The sequence below is a fragment of the Gossypium hirsutum genome, chromosome D13 (assembly GCF_007990345.1).
Source record: "Gossypium hirsutum isolate 1008001.06 chromosome D13, Gossypium_hirsutum_v2.1, whole genome shotgun sequence".
Lineage (NCBI taxonomy): Eukaryota > Viridiplantae > Streptophyta > Magnoliopsida > Malvales > Malvaceae > Gossypium > Gossypium hirsutum.
Window position 1 is genome coordinate 60,926,604 of NC_053449.1, and position 18,224 is coordinate 60,944,827.

General features: G+C 31.7%; 3 protein-coding genes across 3 annotated transcripts; all 3 read left to right on the forward strand.

The window, feature by feature from the left end:
* Window positions 1-551: 551 nt before the first annotated feature.
* Window positions 552-3,635, forward strand: LOC107905569 (putative disease resistance protein RGA3). The gene is made up of 2 exons (XM_016832249.2): window positions 552-3,229; window positions 3,421-3,635. The coding sequence occupies exon 1, from the start codon at window positions 661-663 to the stop codon at window positions 3,226-3,228; it is 2,568 nt and encodes an 855-aa protein (XP_016687738.2). The 5' UTR covers window positions 552-660; the 3' UTR covers window position 3,229; window positions 3,421-3,635.
* A 7,095-nt stretch (window positions 3,636-10,730) lies between these two features.
* LOC107932031 (putative disease resistance protein RGA3) lies at window positions 10,731-11,833 on the forward strand. The gene is made up of 2 exons (XM_016863974.1): window positions 10,731-10,871; window positions 11,327-11,833. Exons 1-2 carry the CDS (start codon window positions 10,731-10,733, stop codon window positions 11,831-11,833), a joined length of 648 nt encoding a protein of 215 aa, XP_016719463.1.
* A 2,970-nt stretch (window positions 11,834-14,803) lies between these two features.
* Window positions 14,804-17,828, forward strand: LOC107932079 (putative disease resistance protein RGA4). The gene is made up of 2 exons (XM_016864022.2): window positions 14,804-17,520; window positions 17,643-17,828. The coding sequence occupies exon 1, from the start codon at window positions 14,948-14,950 to the stop codon at window positions 17,510-17,512; it is 2,565 nt and encodes an 854-aa protein (XP_016719511.2). The 5' UTR covers window positions 14,804-14,947; the 3' UTR covers window positions 17,513-17,520; window positions 17,643-17,828.
* Window positions 17,829-18,224: the final 396 nt, after the last annotated feature.

Consider the following 18,224-nt stretch of genomic DNA (forward strand, 5'->3'; position numbering starts at 1 on the left):
TTCAAGTTACATTTTAGTCACTATTGTTTGAAATGTTACATTTTAATCACTTATGTTAATATTTTTTTACGAAATCATCACTCTGCTGTTACATTTAAATAATATTTTTAATCCATATACCTTTTAATGGGTAAACTATCAAAATAGTTACCTTTTTTTACTTCAAGTTACATTTTAGTCACTATTGTTTGAAATGTTACATTTTAATCACTTAGGTTAATATTTTTTTTTACGAAATCATCACTCTACTGTTAATACTCGTTATTTCCCAAACGATAGTCTAATATGACAGTTAAAATGAGTTTTGAATGTCAAAAATAGAGTGACCATTTTCTTCATAAAACGATAACAAAAGTAACTAAAAATAACATTTTAAACTTAAATAATTAAAATGTAACCTAAATCAAATAAAAATGTTTATTTTAATAGTTTACTTTCTTCTTTTTTTAATTTATCAACACAGCGTAGTTAAGTTCCACCCAAGTCAACTATAAAGCCTAGTCAACAATCAAAAGCATATATTTGGCTGAACCACAACCACAAAATTTGATGCATGGCTGCTTCGATATGAACAGGAAAAAAAATCATTATTGAGTGCCACAATCATTCTTTTGCTTTCCTTCCCCTCAATCATTCAAGCTTTGCTCTAGAAATTCAATTATGGCGGAAAAGTTTCTGTTCAATATTGCAGAAAGGGTTGTCGAGAAAATTGTCGTTCTCACTGTAGACGAAGTTCGCTTGGCGTTTAATGTCAAAACCGATCTGAAAAAGCTGGAGGACACCATGATCCGCATTAAAGCTGTGCTCTTGGATGCCGAGCGGCAACAGCACCAAAATGAAAAGCTGCGCCTCTGTATGGGGAAGCTCAGAGACATCTTTTACGATGTTGAGGACGTTCTTGACGATTTCAAGTGTGAAGCTCTCCGGAAACAGGACGCCATCAATCATCCCGATATCAACAACTTAAAGGTGCGAGTTTTAGGTTCCTGTTGTTTGTCTTTTTCATTCTCTTTAAAAATGAGTCATAAAATCAAAGACATCAATGGGAGACTAGGCGAACTTGCCACTGAGTGGAAAAGCTTTGATCTAAGACAGTATAGCGACAACCGACATGTTTTTACCAGAGAGACTATCTCTTTTGTGCATTCTTCTGATGTTATTGGTAGAGATGAGGATAAAGAGAACATAATTAGTATGTTGATGAAACCAAGTGAGGATCAAAATGTCCCTGTCATTCCCATTGTTGGACTTGGGGGTTTAGGAAAAACCACGCTCGCTCAATTAGCATTCAATGATGATCGAGTTACTAGCCTTTTTCCTTTGAAGATATGGATCTGTGTTTCTGAGGAATTTGATCTTTCTAGATTGCTTAAGCTGATTATTCAGTCTGTAAATAAAGGAGAAAGATGTGATGATTTAACACTTGAAGCCTTACAAGCTCATTTGAGAAGCCTTTTGAATGATAAGAAGTTCTTGCTCGTCCTGGATGACGTGTGGAATGAAAATCAAGCAAAATGGGTTGAGTTAAGAAATTTGTTGAGATCAATAGATGGCTTGCCTCAAAGCAAAATTATCGTGACTACTCGGAGTTTGAAGGTTGCCTCGATAATGAGTTCAATTTGCCCTTATGAATTGAAAGGTCTTTTTTTTGAAGACTGTTTGACATTGTTTACAAAATGGGCTTTTGATGATGGTGATGAGAGACATTATCCAAATCTCATTAGAATCGGGGAGGAGATTGTGAAAAAATGCAAAGGGGTTCCTTTGGCAGTAAGAACATTGGGAAGCCTACTGTTTCAGAAAACGGATGAATCTGATTGGATCTATATACGAGAGAGTGAAATATGGAGACTTGAGCAACATGAAAATGATATTTTACCAGTGTTGAAGTTGAGTTACAATCATTTGCCATCTCATTTGCAACGATGTCTTGCTTTTTTGTCCTTGTACAAAAAGGATGAGATCTATTATAGTGATAGAGTTATCTGTCTTTGGATGGCAAATGGACTCCTTGAGCATCCAAAGCAAAATCAAGAGTGGGAGGATGTTGGCAAACGATATTTGAATGAATTGCTGTCAAGGTGCCTCATCCAAATGGAGCAGGATTTTTGGTTGATTTTTACCTTCAGAATGCATGATCTGGTACATGATCTTGCATTAGATGCGTCTCAAAAAGAATGTAAAACAGTGAATTCCGAAACAGAAACGGTTGATGAAAATGTTCGACATTTATTATTATGTGATGAGAAGTTGGTTGGAATTCCACGTGTTTTGGAGGAAATGAAAAATGTTCGAACAGTAATCATCCAAGATGCTTCAAAGGAATCAAAGACTACTCATGAATCACTTATAAATCTATGTCTCTCCAATTTCAAGTATCTACGAGCATTAGAATTAAGGAAGTCACCATTGACGGCTTTACCAAATTCCATTGGTACCTTAAAGCGCTTACGACACCTTGACTTGGGCAGATGTAGGAGTCTACGTGAACTCCCGAGGTCTTTTGATAAGCTTCGCAGCTTGCAATCGTTAAATTTGGGAGATACTGGTTTGAAGCATTTGCCTGACAGTGTGCAAAGGTTGATTGAGCTTAGACATCTAGAAATAACCATTAAAGCTACGCATTTGAAAGAAATACGAGCAGGATGTTGGACTTCTCTTCAATACTTGGAATTGAGGTGCTGTATGGAATTAGAATGTTTACCTGAAGGAATGCAGTATCTGAAGTCACTTCGAACACTTGTCCTGAAGCACTGTGATAGTCTTCTCTCATTGCCACGGAGCCTGAAATTCCTAACCAAGTTAGAACACCTTTATATAAGATTTTGCAGTAGTATGAATTTGAAAATGGAACTAGAAGAGGAAGACAAAGACCTTCAGTTGAGCCTTAAAACTTTCTCACTCTTGGGATTAGATGACTTAGCAGATTTGCCACGATTGCTTCTTCAAGGATCTTCTTCCACTTTGAAGCAATTACGAATTATGGTGTGTCGAAATTTGTCCGTTCTACCAGCATGGCTACTGAATCTCACTTCCCTTCATAAACTTGAGATTGCGGCTTGCGCAAAATTGTCAGGTCTACCAGAGGGAATAAACCGCCTCACCAACCTTAGAGAATTGAGAATTCACGGATGTCCGGAGTTGAACAAAAGATACAGAGAAAATGGGGGTGCAGATTGGCACAAAATTGCTCACATCCCAAAGGTTGTTATTACGGATGAAGAATGAGGTAAGTGGTAAAATTTTAATTTCTCTATCAGAGTCGATTCCATATTATCTTTCCCTTTAGAGTGGAGTAGAGACGTGGCTTTTGTCCAGAATAGTCCGTTCTACCAGCATGGTTTTGGTTAGAAATTTTGTATGTTTAAAGTTTAGTAAGTACTCATCGTGTTATTAATCTTGCATGTATGAAATGTGAAGATGGAGATGGAAGAATGAAGCAGAGGTTGAGGTTGAGGTTGAGGCGGGGCAGGGAAGACTTTTACTTTATTTGCATTTGGATTTCAGTTGTAATTCTAATAAGTGTGATATGTATCAACTTTTAGCTTTATGCATATTTATCTTTTCTCTTTATGGTTTAGTATCAACTAATTGTGTTTGTATTTTTTAGTTTAATTTTATTAATTGTTTATTTTGTGATGGAGAAATGATGCGGTTGTTATAAATTTAATATCATAACATATTTACTTTTTAAGAATTACATACTTTATCAATTTTGTAAAGGTTGAACACAATTTAGTTCGTTTATTTGGAACAAATTGCCGTTATTTTTAAGCTTGTCTTAATCTATAATATATATAAAAGTAAGAATTTTAATTTTTTTTAATCGATGATAATATCCTTTAATGTTCATTTAATTACTAAATAAGCATTAAATAAATAATTATTTTTTTAAAAAAATAATAGAATTTTTCTTCATTTGAACTATATGGTTAAAAATATTAGATAAAATAATATCAATAATTTTTTTATAACAGAGTTCTTATTTGTTTGAGTTACACAGTTGAATATATTAATTATTAATAATATATTATTTTAAATCAATTATCATTTAATTAGTGTTACAATTATATTATCAATTTAATTTAAAATTTATCGTTATAAATAGCATTCAAGGGAGAATATTAAAATTAGTAAATTTGAAGTCTCAAAAATATAAAGTTTCTTTTGCTCCTTTTTCCATTAGTTGGTTTGAAGAATGATAATGCCATTAAACCGAATAAGACTCTAAAACTGATCCGAGATCGAATAATCAATAGCTATACCAATATAGAAACCAAGAAAATGCATTTTCCTCAATTGTCAATGATTGATAAATGATTAGTACATGAAGCATCAAAGAATGCGATGATACTGTCAGTAATGTTTACCTGGCATCATGTTCATCGTTATCACTCGCGTCACCGGTTTGCTTGGATGCTGTTGAATCACAAGGTGGTGGTCCGGTAACTGACAGCTGATAAAGAACCCTACAGACAGCGTAAAGAGGAGGCACGTGTAATGCCACTTGTTATGTCAGGTGAGGGTATAACAACAGTAATTGATTAAAATTTTATATAATTGACAAAAAAATATTTATTATAATTAATTACTTTTATTTGCTGATTTTCTAAACTGATAGAAATTAAATTACTCAAAATTATTGAGAAAGAGTGGAGAAATTCTTTTACCAGTATGCATAAGAAGCCTTTTGATATATTGAGATTTAAATTTACCTGTGGGTTGTGCCAACAGTCGTTTATAGTCCAATGGTTAGGATACTTTGATAGTGGATAAATTATTGTTCAGATTCATTTAAATTTAGATAATTATTTATTTAAATTCATTTTATATTAGTGAAAAATTATAAAAAAATTAAAAAAGTATAAATATTATAAAAAGATTCAAATATGTAAAAGGTTCAAAAAAATAAGAATAAAATATTAATAATTTATAAAAAAACACATTTAGAATGAACTTGAACAGTCCTCGAGTGTCTTCTTGTAGTGCCACTTGTTGCGCTGAGTGAGGATATAACAACACTAATCAATCAAAATTATATATAATTGCCAAAAGAATATTTATTGTGATTAATTGCTTTTATTTGTTGCTTTTCAAAATTGATAGGGATTAAATTGCTCAAAATCTTTTAGAAGGACTAATTTTCTCAATATCAAAATTGAGAGGGAGTGGAGAAATGTTTTTACCAATATAATATTGGGGGACATAGAAAGCCTATTTGCCTACCAAAACCACACACACACAAAAAGAGAAACATTTGTGATAATCAAAAGAGTGCGCTAAAATCTGTAGTAGAACCCCCTACCCCTACACATCAAACCTTTAAACATTTTGTCCTTTTTTTATTACTATTCATCAAAGCTTCACCATTTAATATCTCTGACTCTAAGGGGAGATGAAAAAAAAATAGGGAATGTGAAAAAAAATAGTCCATTACAATGGCCCAATGTAGCCCATGACCCAAAACAAAAATAAACCCTAGCCCAATAACAAAATTTTTTTCAGAAAACCCTAATCCCCAACCCAAGTGGTGCCGCCCTTAGCCGCACACCTCTGCCAGATTCCTCGCACACCTGCGCCGCTCGCCGCCACCGCTCGCCTATCACTGGCCCTCCACGCCTCTGACACATGCAAGAATTGAATGCAACAAACAGAGAAACGTGCTAATAATAAATATAGGCAGATAAAAAGAAAATTTGATCCGGCTATAAAGGCCTGGATCTGATCTTTGTCAAGTTTACACACACTAGAAATCAAAAGCCGAATAGAAATCTTAAAAGGTTGACCCTTTACTATTTCCACTTCGTTTTCTTGTTTTTCTTTTATTTATTTATTATTTTCTTTTATTTCTTTTATTTTTTTACAAATCCATTTTAAATAATTATAATAAAAATAAAAAATAAAGAAAAGGAAAGGAAAACCTTACCTGGAACCACCGCGTGGCCCCGTTGACGGAGGTCCCTTCGCCGTCATCAGAGTCGAGCTAAAAGGGGTGGTTAGATTCCTCTTTTTTCTTTCGGCCTCTCATCACTGGTACCGTCCACCGGACTTAAAAGGGGTTAAAAGCCCCGTCTTTCGCCACTGCCCGTCAACCATGGCGGCGGCGCCGTCTGCTGATCAGAGAAAGTGAGGGGAGAGGAGAGAAAAGGAGATTTTAGGGTTTTTTTTTTTAGGTTTTAACAGAATGAATGTTAATTTTTTTTTTGATTTTATAAGACATTGAAACGACGTCGTTTCAGCAGGCCTCCCCAGGCGCCAAAACGGTGTCGTTTTAGGGAGTCCGACCCGCAGCCCACAGGATCCGCGTGTTTCTTCTGTGAATGGGAAAATTCGCACGGGGTCCCTCCATCTTGTGCTGTAGTGCAATCTGACTCTTTTTATTGTTTCTGATTTGGGCCGCGAACTCTGTGTCTGCTTCAATCAGGTCCTTTGACCATGTGCGGTCGTTCGCGCTGAAACGCTGCGCTCTAGGACTGGGTCATCTTACCCGATCAGTCCTTATTTCTTTACGCGCGTTCTATTTCAGTCCCTAGAATCCTTTTTTATTTCATTATAGTTTAAACCCCCAGATTCTAGTTTGTTTTCAGTATCACCCCTAGTCCATTTAATTTTTTTTGTTTATTATTTTTTTAAAAAAATTCCTTTATTATTATTTGTTTTAAGTTTCTTATTTATCATTTATTATAAACTGTTTCGCATGCTATTTATTTAATTCTTTTAATATATTATTCATTTTAAATCATTATATGTATATACTCTTTTAAATTCCTATATATATATATTTCAAAAAAAATTGTTGTATGCCTTTTATTTATTTGTTTTAAACTATTAATATTCACTTTAAGTTTTTATATACTATATATATTTTTGAAGCCTTTTATTATTTATTCTTGAATTATTCTTGTAAATTATTTATTTTAAATTGTTATTTACTTTAAATTGTTTTGCATGATATTTTGTCTTGTTTTCTTTTGTTGTTAATGTTAGTATTAAAATGATATGCATTGCGTGATTATTGTCGTCATATGTTCTATAATTAACTTCTTCGTGTTTTCATATTATTGACATGCATTAATGTATCATTTTATTCGTAAGTTAATATTTCATGCTCCATTATCATTCCGTTTTATCACTTCAAAAGTTGCGCTCGATTTGTGTATATTTATAATAAACTTTTCTGTTTCGTCATGAATAAAACAAATGCACCTCGTTCAAATATTGTACTCGTTATTATTCAAAAAGAAAATTTTAAACTAAGGCAATATTTTGCATTTGGAAATTCGAGAAAACGTGCCCTAACGTGTTGGGTTTCGACTTCTCGTTTGGCCAAATAGCCGAATATCCTTTTAAAATTTCAAAATATGAGATTTGGAAATCATAAGGTGATATTGGTTTCGAGGGTTTAAAGTATCATATCCTAACGTGCTGGATGTGATACTCTTTCGGAACAAGAGAATCCTATATTTCAACTCATATTATTCGAAAAAATTTTTAGGATCGTATTTTTAAAGAACTCTTCAAAGTTTTCAATCTTCGACACTAAGACACTAAATAATCAACTAGTACCAATTTTGGGCGTTACGAGGGTACTAATCCTTCCTCATACGTAACCGACTCCCGAATCCATCTTTTTGAATTTCGTAGACCAAAAAACGTTGTTTTGATAAACCGAACCGTTTATTAAATATAACCATTTTTTTAGGTGATTCAATCACACCCAAATAGAAAAAAAAGATTGGTGGCGACTCCCGAATTCGTTTTTATTTTTTAAAAATTCAAGTCGACCTCGTTTTACAAAAAAAAAATGGAGTCAACATGCATATTTAAGTTTTCTCATGGTTTATTTGTGTTTATGATTTCCTATACTTTCTTCTTCATTTTGTTCATTAGTATCAATTGTCGGGCAAATTGAAACATATGAAAATTTAGAAAAAAAATTTAACATAACTCATACTTAAATTTGATATTTAAATTCGAGTTCAAATAACATAAAAAAAAAAGTTACATTCCTTTTAACTTGTATAAGATCTTCAATTGCAAAGTCATATGTAAGTAGAGAAAAATTTTCTCGGAACATATAATTTAATACTCAATGCACACTCAATTAAATTTGAAATTTTTAGTCCTGTAAAATTTCGAGGGTTTTTTTTTTTGGTGAATTGTATGTTGGAGTTAGCAAGTTGAAACACATGTTAATAATTTTGTATAGTTAATAATCAAGATAGTAAAATATAAGCAAATATTAATTCATTAATGTTTTAATATTTTAATTAATATTAAATTACATTGTGTGGTCGGATCATAATATGAGAAAGATAATTTTTATCAATAGATAATCTAAATAGTCAGCATTCTAATCAAAATTGAAGCGGATAACTCCCTGAAGATATTGACATAGATGTCATTGTCTGGATTGACAATAGTCGAAAATGACTCAAGTTGAATTTATCATAAATCCTTTTATGGATTTATTCATTTGTGATATTCATAATGTGTTATACCTTAATCCTGGGTGGATTATGGATTATATATGTGCGACTTGTATGCTTTGATATAAATGAAAGCCCGAGTTTAAATTGATAAAAAAACTGAAAGGTAGTATGTCGGATATACTACTTCTGCTTCCACAATAATGGAATTCATAACCCTCTAAAGACAAACGATATTCTCTCATTGACATTACATGATCGATGAAAAAAAAACGTGACTTCATTTGTCATAAGACAAATGATTTAATTACTATACATTAATAATTACTTTTTTATATCAAAAGATGTAATGGAAAGTATGAGATAAGATAGAATCATACAAGAAGAACATATTTTATCTCAAAAGGATTAAAAATATCCTATAAGAGTAATACACTTATGACAAGGTCATTAGACGGGCACTAAATAAAGCAGCTTTCGTAATGATATACAATAAGAGAGAGTTCAGTCATTATACTATAGTGGAATGACCCATGATTAAATAAGTTGTAATTAATAGGTGAAGAGTTGGAACTTAATTACAAATTATTTGAGCTCTAATTACATATGTTCAATAAGTCCCTTCGCTAGCTCGAGATAACCCGAAACAAATTGCGTATAGAATTGATAGATTGTAGAATGAACGAAAATGATAAGTAAAGAAATAGATCGTATGTATCACTATCTGCAGTAAATATCTTTTCTCACTAAGTACAAAAGATAACTTAGAAATTAATTTTTTTCAAATAAATTTTTAATTAATTGTAATTAATAATTAAAGTTCAAAGAAGGAATTAAATTACTTGGTTTGAATAAGACAATTAAATTAATTTTCTTATAAATTCTAAGACAATAAAATTGTCAAGACTTTAATGAAATTAGAATTGAATTAAGAAAATAATTAATTAAAAAATTAATTTAGTTAATTTAATTAATTAAATTAAATTAAAAATATTTTAGATGATAGAAAATAGTTATTTGATTGGATAAATTATAAATGTTAGATAAAAGTTCAATAACACATATAATTGTATCCAATATACAAAAAGCTCAAATAGACCTAGATAATACAAAGGGGTGGTAAACCTCTACTTCAAGTAGAACTCGTATTTTTATTAAAATATTATTATTTAATTAGACATTGTTCAAACAAAACTCTTGTATCATTTTTCTATAAATAAGAACTACGAGTAAACCTATGAACATACTTTACATACACTTTTGAGCATCGATATCCTATCTAAAAATAGTGATAATTTTTTAAGAATAAATTCTATTTTTAATAAGAGTACTCATAGTTTTTAATTTATAGAAAGAATTAACTTTCCATCTGAAAGTTAAATGAAAATTTCGTTTTGTGCACTGATTTGATTTGTTTGTGCTTCCTTTTAAAAAATAGATTGTGCCTTAGGTAAGACTTTTTTAGCTCGGGCCAGACCTGAATTGGCAAAAAGACAAAAAAAATATACTATTTTCTTATTGTTTTCCTATTATTTTCTCATTATTTTGCTACCATTTCACTATTATTTTACTATTTTTTTTGTTATTGTTTGGATATATTGTATAACTCTTATTTTATTGTTAATTATATTACTACTTTTGAGGCATTTGCTTGATAAGTTACACTCATCTTAGTGTTATTTAAGTATAATTTTTTTTAACTTGTTAAGAAATATTTATTTTAATGTTTTTAGTATTTTTAATTTTTATATACAAAATAATATAAAAATTAATTCAGCTGAACCGAGCATGGGTTTTAGTACTTTTATCCGATTCGAACTTGAGCAAAAATTTAAGCCCATTTTTCGGATCGAATTGAGCTTGGACCTAGTACAAGACCTAGCCCATATATTGGTCTGTGACTGAAAATGATTAGTGGTGACTGTTTTGTTATTTTTTGAAAGTTGAGTGACAAAATTGAAACTTGAATGACTGTTTTGCCAATTACTCCAAAGTTGAGTAATGGTTGGTGTAATTTACCCTATTTATTTCTTTCATATAAGAAGGATTTTTCCTTTTTCCGAATTATATACGCCCCAGCTCAGTCAAGTAAAGCCAATCAAAATGACAGATATTTGGCTGAAACTTCGATTTTGTTCAAAAAATTATTTTCCCGAGAACAAGAAGGTTTGTTTTATTTTTTTCAGATTTTGGGCTACAACAAAAAATTCTTTGTTTGATTTCCTACTACAAAATAAAGAAGAAAAACTAGTCAATCTCTCTGTACTACCTTTCTTCTTTCTTTGCTCTAGAAATTCAATTATGGCGGAAACTTTTCTGTTCAATATTGCAGAAAGGGTTCTGGAAAAACTAGTCCATCTCTCTGTACAAGAAATTCGCTTGGCGTTGATTGTCAAAACCGAACTGAAAAGGTCGGAGGACACCATGAGCAGCATTAAAGCTGTGCTCTTGGATGCTAAGCGGCAATAGCACCACAACGAGACGTTGCGCCTCTGTATGTGGAAACTCATAGACATCTTTTACGATGCTGAGGACGTTATTGACGATTTCAAGTGTGAAGCTCTTCGCAAACAGGACGCCATCAATCAGGGGAGAAGCCAAAACAATTATTTAGGGGTCGGATGAAATTTTAATTTTTTATAATATATATTTATAATTTTTAAAGGATTAAATCAAATTTTTATAATTTTAGGGAGGCTAAAGTGTAATTTTACCTTTACTAATTTAAAATTTTTTTAAAATCTCAACAACTTAAATGACAATTTTATATTTTAGGGGGGCCGGGCCCCCTGCCAGCCCACCTAGATTCGCCACTACCATCAATCATTCCAACATCAACAACTAGTTTTAGGTTCCTGTTGTTGGTAGTAAGAACATTGGAAAGCCTACTGTTTCAGAAAACGGATGAATCTGATTGGATCTATATAAGAGAGAGTGAAATATGGAGACTTGAGCAACATGAAAACGATATTTTACCAGTGATGAAGTTGAGTTACAATCATTTGCCATCTCATTTGCAACGATGTCTTGCTTTTTTGTCCTTGTACAAAAAGGATGAGATCTATGTTAGTGATAGAGTTATCTGTCTTTGGATGGCAAATGGACTCCTTGAGCATCCAAAGCAAAATCAAGAGTGGGAGGATGTTGGCAAACGATATTTGAATGAATTACTGTCAAGGTGCCTCATCCAAATGGAGCAGGATTTTTGGTTGTATTTTACATTCAAAATGCATGATCTGGTACATGATCTTGCATTAGATGTGTCTCAAAAAGAATGTAAAACAGTGAATTCGGAAACAGAAACGGTTGATGAAAATGTTCGACATTTATTATTCTGTGATGAGAAGTTGGTTGGAGTTCCACGTGTTTTGGAGGAAATGAAAAATGTTCGAATACGAGATTAAAATTAAATTTTTAAATAAAAATAGTACTAAAATTAACTTTTTTTAATGATAAGAGTAAAGAAATGAGCTATGAGAATATTCTTTAATTAATGTGGGTTAAAATTAAATTTTAATGAAATATGAAGAAATAAACACTTATTTATAGAGTAAGTGTGAACTTTGATTTTCAAAATTGATTGGGATTAAATTGCTAAATTTTTTTGAGAATGACCAATTTTCTCAATATTAAAATTGAAAAGGAGTGGAGAGATGTTTTTACCAATCTACATAAAAATTGAAATTTATCCTATTGAGCTATGATAATAAAAACAATCAATTAAACTCTTCTTTTAATGGAAATTGTTAGTTGATTGGTTTGACTATTAAAAGTAAAAAAATTAAAACATCATTTTAAAATTAATAAAAAAATATATACATTTAGAATGAACCTGGATAATAATTGGTCCAGATTCATTCTATATGAGTGTAAAACTATAAAAAAATTAAAAATTATAAAGATTATAAAATTTTAAATATGTAAAAGATTAAAAAAATAAAAAAATAATAAAAATTATAAAAAATAATAAAAACGCACATTTAGAATGAACTTGAGCCGTCCTCAAGTATCTTCTTGTAATGTCACGTGTTATGTTGGGTGAGGGTATAACAACACTAATCGATTAAAATTATATATAATTGACAAAAAAATATTTATTATGATTAATTACTTTTATTTACTGATTTTCAAAATTGATAGAAATTAAATTACTCAAAATTATTGTTCAGGATCATTTAAATCTAGATAATCAATTATCTAAATTCATTCTATACGAGTCTAAAATTATAAAAAAAATTAAAAATTAAAAATAATATTTTTTTTCACTTTGGTCCTTACAACTTTTTCTATCCCAAATTAGGGCATAGTTAGAAACATGTGTATACAAATGAATGAGATTACATTTATACGTAACCTATTCAATTAAATCAATTATTAATTGATAATTAGATAATTCAATCAATTATGTTTGTAGTTAGACACACGCATATACAAGTTTGTTTGTCTACATTTTTACATAGAATAATTTAATTAAATCAACAATTAATTGATAAGTTCTATAATTTAATCAATTCAAGTATCTGACTTAATTCATAATTAGAGGAATTAATAAGATTACAATCATCAATAGAGAAATATACAACTGATAAATACTCCTAAAATTACTTATACACCATAACATATACATTCATATATCTGATTGATTCAATAATAGTTTTATGATTAATCATATATTTTTAAATTACTTGTACATCATTAATTCTATATAAATTATTTGATTTACAGTTTATTTTAATTTAATATAATATTCTGAAAAGTTTATAAAATAATAAATGATAAATAATATTAAACTTGGTATGAAAAGTGACAATACATCCATTAATTTACATGTTTATCATGCTTAATTTTGATAAATTCTTGAATGAGATGCTACTAATTTTAGACCTATTATTTGATTTTTGATTAGGTGCAAAAGCAAACCCGAAAAGTTAAAAAAGTCAAAAATGCAATCTGTTGTAAAAGTTTTGAGCCAAAGAACGAGTTAATGGATAATGATCTATTTTAAGAACTTTTATTTTTAGATTTATTTGTAAAATAAATACTTTTAATTTTACTTTATTTTTAAATAACTCTTCAATATTAGATTGATGAGTATAAGTAGAATTAAGGTTTTAGGCGAGGTACAAGGAAGGGAGAATGGAATGGGGAATTGAACTTCCTTCCCTGTTCTCAATTCTATTTTAACTCTTTTCTTTATTTGTGTATTATTGCACCATTTACCTTTTTGTTTTAAGCTGATAAATAACCCTATAGATAGCGGCGAGATCTGAACCCGCATTTCAAAACTTTCGTTCCAATGTTTATTGTTTTTTCGGTTTAGGAGATAGACTTCATAGTCTCGCAAAATTATATTAGCATCAAGTTAAAAAGAGTTTGTTGATTCGGTATTGATAGACATACAGTTGGAAATAACAAGTTGATTGTTTATCGTATTCAATCTACTGAAGAACACATTGACATGTTTAATTAAGTAGTTAGTTAGATTCTGTTAGGAGGAAATAGCAATCAGTTTTGAAATGGTTGAGGCCATTGGTTCAAGTTGGGCCATTCTAGTTCGCAAGGTTATCGGAGTTAAATCGTGAACTCGTGTTTCGTAGTTATTCATTCAATAAAGGTTAGTTGTTGGACGTTCTTGCAATAAATTTACACATAGAAAGGTTAATAGTTCAAGGCATCCTCGATTGTTATAATTGACTTATCAATCAAAGGAGAAGACTTGCTGTTAAAATACTTATCGTAAATTTAGACATATATAAACCCTAAATAAAATACTTCTTATACATATTAAAGCCAAACCATTTAATTATCTAACTTATATTTATTTTGGTAAAAGAAGACTTATATTTATTTACTTTATTCCTAAAACTTCAAACAAACCCATATCTTTTAAGTTTCAAAAAGAGGCTTAAATTTTATTTTTCAAACATTCCCCCGTTTAACCTAAAAATATCCTTCTCAATCCAAAACAAATATTTAAATTGTATTACCATATATAATTTATGAATTTAATTTAAATAATATTTTTAATCCATATACCTTTTAATGGGTAAACTATCAAAATAGTTACTTTTTTTTACTTCAAGTTACATTTTATTCACTATTATTTAAAATTTTACATTTTAATTACTTACGTTAATATTTTTTTACGAAATCATCACTCTGCCGTTAATACTCATTATTTCCCAAACGATAGCCCAATATGACATTTAAAATGAGTTTTAAATGTCAAAGGTAGAGTTATCGTTTTCTTCATAAAAAACGATAACAACGATAACAAAAGTAACTAAAAATATCATTTTAAACTTAAATAATTAAAATATAACTTAAATAAAAAAATGTTTATTTTAATAGTTTACCTTCTTCTTTTTTAATTTATCAACACAGCGTAGTTAAGTTCCAGCCCAGTCAACAATCAAGAGCAGATATTTGGCTGAACCACAACCACAAGTTTAGTGCCACAATCATTCATTTGCCTTCCTTCCCCTCAATCATTCAAGCTTTGTTCTAGAAATTCAATTATGGCGGAAAAGTTTCTGTTCAATATTGCAGAAAGGGTTGTCGACAAAATTGTCCGTCTCACTGTAGAGGAAGTTCGCTTGGCGTTTAATGTCAAAACCGATCTGAAAAAGCTGGAGGACACCATGATCAGCATTAAAGCTGTGCTCTTGGATGCCGAGCGGCAACAGCACCAAAATGAAAAGCTGCGCCTCTGTATGGGGAAGCTCAGAGACATCTTTTACGATGCTGAGGACGTTATTGACGATTTCAAGTGTGAAGCTCTCCGGAAACAGGACGGCATCAATCATCCCGACATCAAAAACTTAAAGGTGCGAGTTTTAGGTTCCTGTTGTTTGTCTTTTTCATTCTCTTTAAAAATGAGTCATAAAATCAAAGACATCAATGGGAGACTAGGCGAACTTGCCACTGAGTGGAAAAGCTTTGATCTAAGACAGTATAGCGACAACCGACATGTTTTTCCCAGAGAGACTATCTCTTTTGTGCATTCTTCTGATGTTATTGGTAGAGATGAGGATAAAGAGAACATAATTAGTATGTTGATGAAACCAAGTGAGGATCAAAATGTCCCTGTCATTCCCATTGTTGGACTTGGGGGTTTAGGAAAAACCACGCTCGCTCAATTAGCATTCAATGATGATCGAGTTACTAGCCTTTTTCCTTTGAAGATATGGATCTGTGTTTCTGAGGAATTTGATCATTCTAGATTGCTCAAGCTGATTATTCAGTCTGTAAATAAAGGAGAAAGATGCGATGGTTCAACACTTGACGCCTTGCAAGCTCGTTTGAGAAGCCTTTTGAATGATAAGAAGTTCTTGCTCGTCCTGGATGATGCGTGGAATGAAAATAAAGCAAAATGGGTTGAGTTAAGAAATTTGTTGAGATCAATAGATGGCTTGCGTCAAAGCAAAATTATCGTGACTACTCGGAGTTTGAAGGTTGCCTCGATAATGAGTTCAATTCGCCCTTATGAATTGAAAGGTCTCCCTCTTGAAGACTGTTTGACCTTATTTACAAAATGGGCTTTTAATGATGGTGATGAAAGACATTATCCAAATCTCATTAGAATCGGGGAGGAGATTGTGAAAAAATGCAAAGGGGTTCCTTTGGCAGTAAGAACATTGGGAAGCCTACTGTTTCAGAAAACGGATGAATCTGATTGGATCTATATACGAGAGAGTGAAATATGGAGACTTGAGCAACATGAAAACGATATTTTACCAGTGATGAAGTTGAGTTACAATCATTTGCCATCTCATTTGCAACGATGTCTTGCTTTTTTGTCCTTGTACAAAAAGGATGAGATCTATTATAGTGATAGAGTTATCTGTCTTTGGATGGCAAATGGACTCCTTGAGCATCCAAAGCAAAATCTAGAGTGGGAGGATGTTGGCAAACGATATTTGAATGAATTACTGTCAAGGTGCCTCATCCAAATGGAGCAGGATTTTTGGTTGTATTTTACATTCAAAATGCATGATCTGGTACATGATCTTGCATTAGATGTGTCTCAAAAAGAATGTAAAACAGTGAATTCGGAAACAGAAACGGTTGATGAAAATGTTCGACATTTATTATTCTGTGATGAGAAGTTGGTTGGAGTTCCACGTGTTTTGGAGGAAATGAAAAATGTTCGAACAGTTATCATCCAAGATGCTTCAAAGGAAACAAAGACTACTCATGAATCACTTATAAATCTGTGTCTCTCCAATTTCAAGTATCTTCGAGCATTAGAATTAAGGAACTCACCATTGATGGCTTTACCAAATTCCATTGGTACCTTGAAGCACTTACGAGACCTTGACTTGGTCGGATGTAGGAGTCTACGTGAACTCCCGAGGTCTTTCGATAAGCTTCGCAGCTTGCAATCGTTAAATTTGGGAGATACTGGTTTGAAGCAGTTGCCTGACAGCGTGCAAAGGTTGATTGAGCTTAGACATCTAGAAATAACCATTAATGCTACGCATTTGAAAGAAATACGAGCAGGATGTTGGACTTCTCTTCAATACTTGGAATTGAGGTGCTGTATGGAATTAGAATGTTTACCTGAAGGAATGCAGTATCTGAAGTCACTTCGGACACTTGTCCTGAAGCACTGTGATAGTCTTGTCTCATTGCCACGGAGCCTGAAATTCCTAACCAAGTTAGAACACCTTTATATAAAATTTTGCAGTAGTATGAATTTGAAAATGGAACTAGAAGAGGAAGAAGACAAAGACCTTCAGTTGAGCCTTAAAACTCTCTCACTCTTCGGATCACATGCCTTAAGAGATTTGCCACGATTGCTTCTTCAAGGATCTTCTTCCACTTTGCAGCAATTACGAATTGCGTTTTGTCCAGACTTGTCCGTTCTACCAGCATGGCTACCGAATCTCACTTCTCTTCAAAAACTTGAGATTAAGGGTTGCTTTAATTTGTGGGATCTACCGGAGGGAATAGACCGTTTCACCAACCTTAGAGAATTGACAATTGACGGATGTCCGGAGTTGTGCAAAAGATACAGAGAATATGGGGGTGAAGATTGGCACGAAATTTCTCACATCCAAAAGGTTGATATTTACGAATGAAGAATGAGGTATGTGGTAAAATTTTAATTTCTCTATCAGATTTGATTTCATAGTATCTTCTCCTTTTATATGTTTAATGTTCGTTAAGTACTCATTGTGTTTGGAAACATTGCATGTATGAAATGTGAAGATGGAGATGGATGAATGAAGCAAAGGGTGAGGCTTTTACTTTATTTGCATTCAGATTTCACAGTTGAGAGATGTAATTCTAATAACCTAGCCTTTTATTTGGATATTTCAAATGCCTTCATGCTATAGATTGTAATGTATAAAATTTTATGCATATTTATGTATTCTCATGGTTGGTTTGTCTTTATAATTTAGTATATATATAAATTGGTTATCCAATTATAAAAAAAAGTTACAAAATGTATGAGGTGCTAGATTGGTAATTATAACTATAGCATTGGTAGGTTTTTGAGCAGGTTTATAATCACCAAAATGTATCTTAGCTCACTTCCAAATCTTGATTTTGTAATGAGCATCAAAAGATTTATTTTTGAGCTACACAGTTTAGCACATAGTTGTGTGTTACACATGGGTTGATGAAATGACCGTGTGACCTATAGAAATTAAGATTCTTTTGAACCACACAGTTTTCGCTTGTCGCACGAGCTGACGACATGTCCGTGTGGGTACTGTAGGTCAAGTTATATAATTTGTACACAGTCAGAATTAATTATACAGTTTAATCACACGACCGTGTGATTTT

What these genes read in the sequence shown, in the direction of transcription:
- LOC107932031 (XM_016863974.1), top strand. Translation starts at nt 10,731, where the DNA reads ATGGCGGAAACTTTTCTGTTCAATATTGCAGAAAGGGTTCTGGAAAAA. An exon ending in CCATGAGCAGCATTAAAGCT is followed by an intron (nt 10,872 to 11,326) that starts GTGCTCTTGGAT and finishes CTACTGTTTCAG; the next exon opens with AAAACGGATGAATCTGATTG.
- LOC107905569 (XM_016832249.2), top strand. Translation starts at nt 661, where the DNA reads ATGGCGGAAAAGTTTCTGTTCAATATTGCAGAAAGGGTTGTCGAGAAA.
- LOC107932079 (XM_016864022.2), top strand. Translation starts at nt 14,948, where the DNA reads ATGGCGGAAAAGTTTCTGTTCAATATTGCAGAAAGGGTTGTCGACAAA.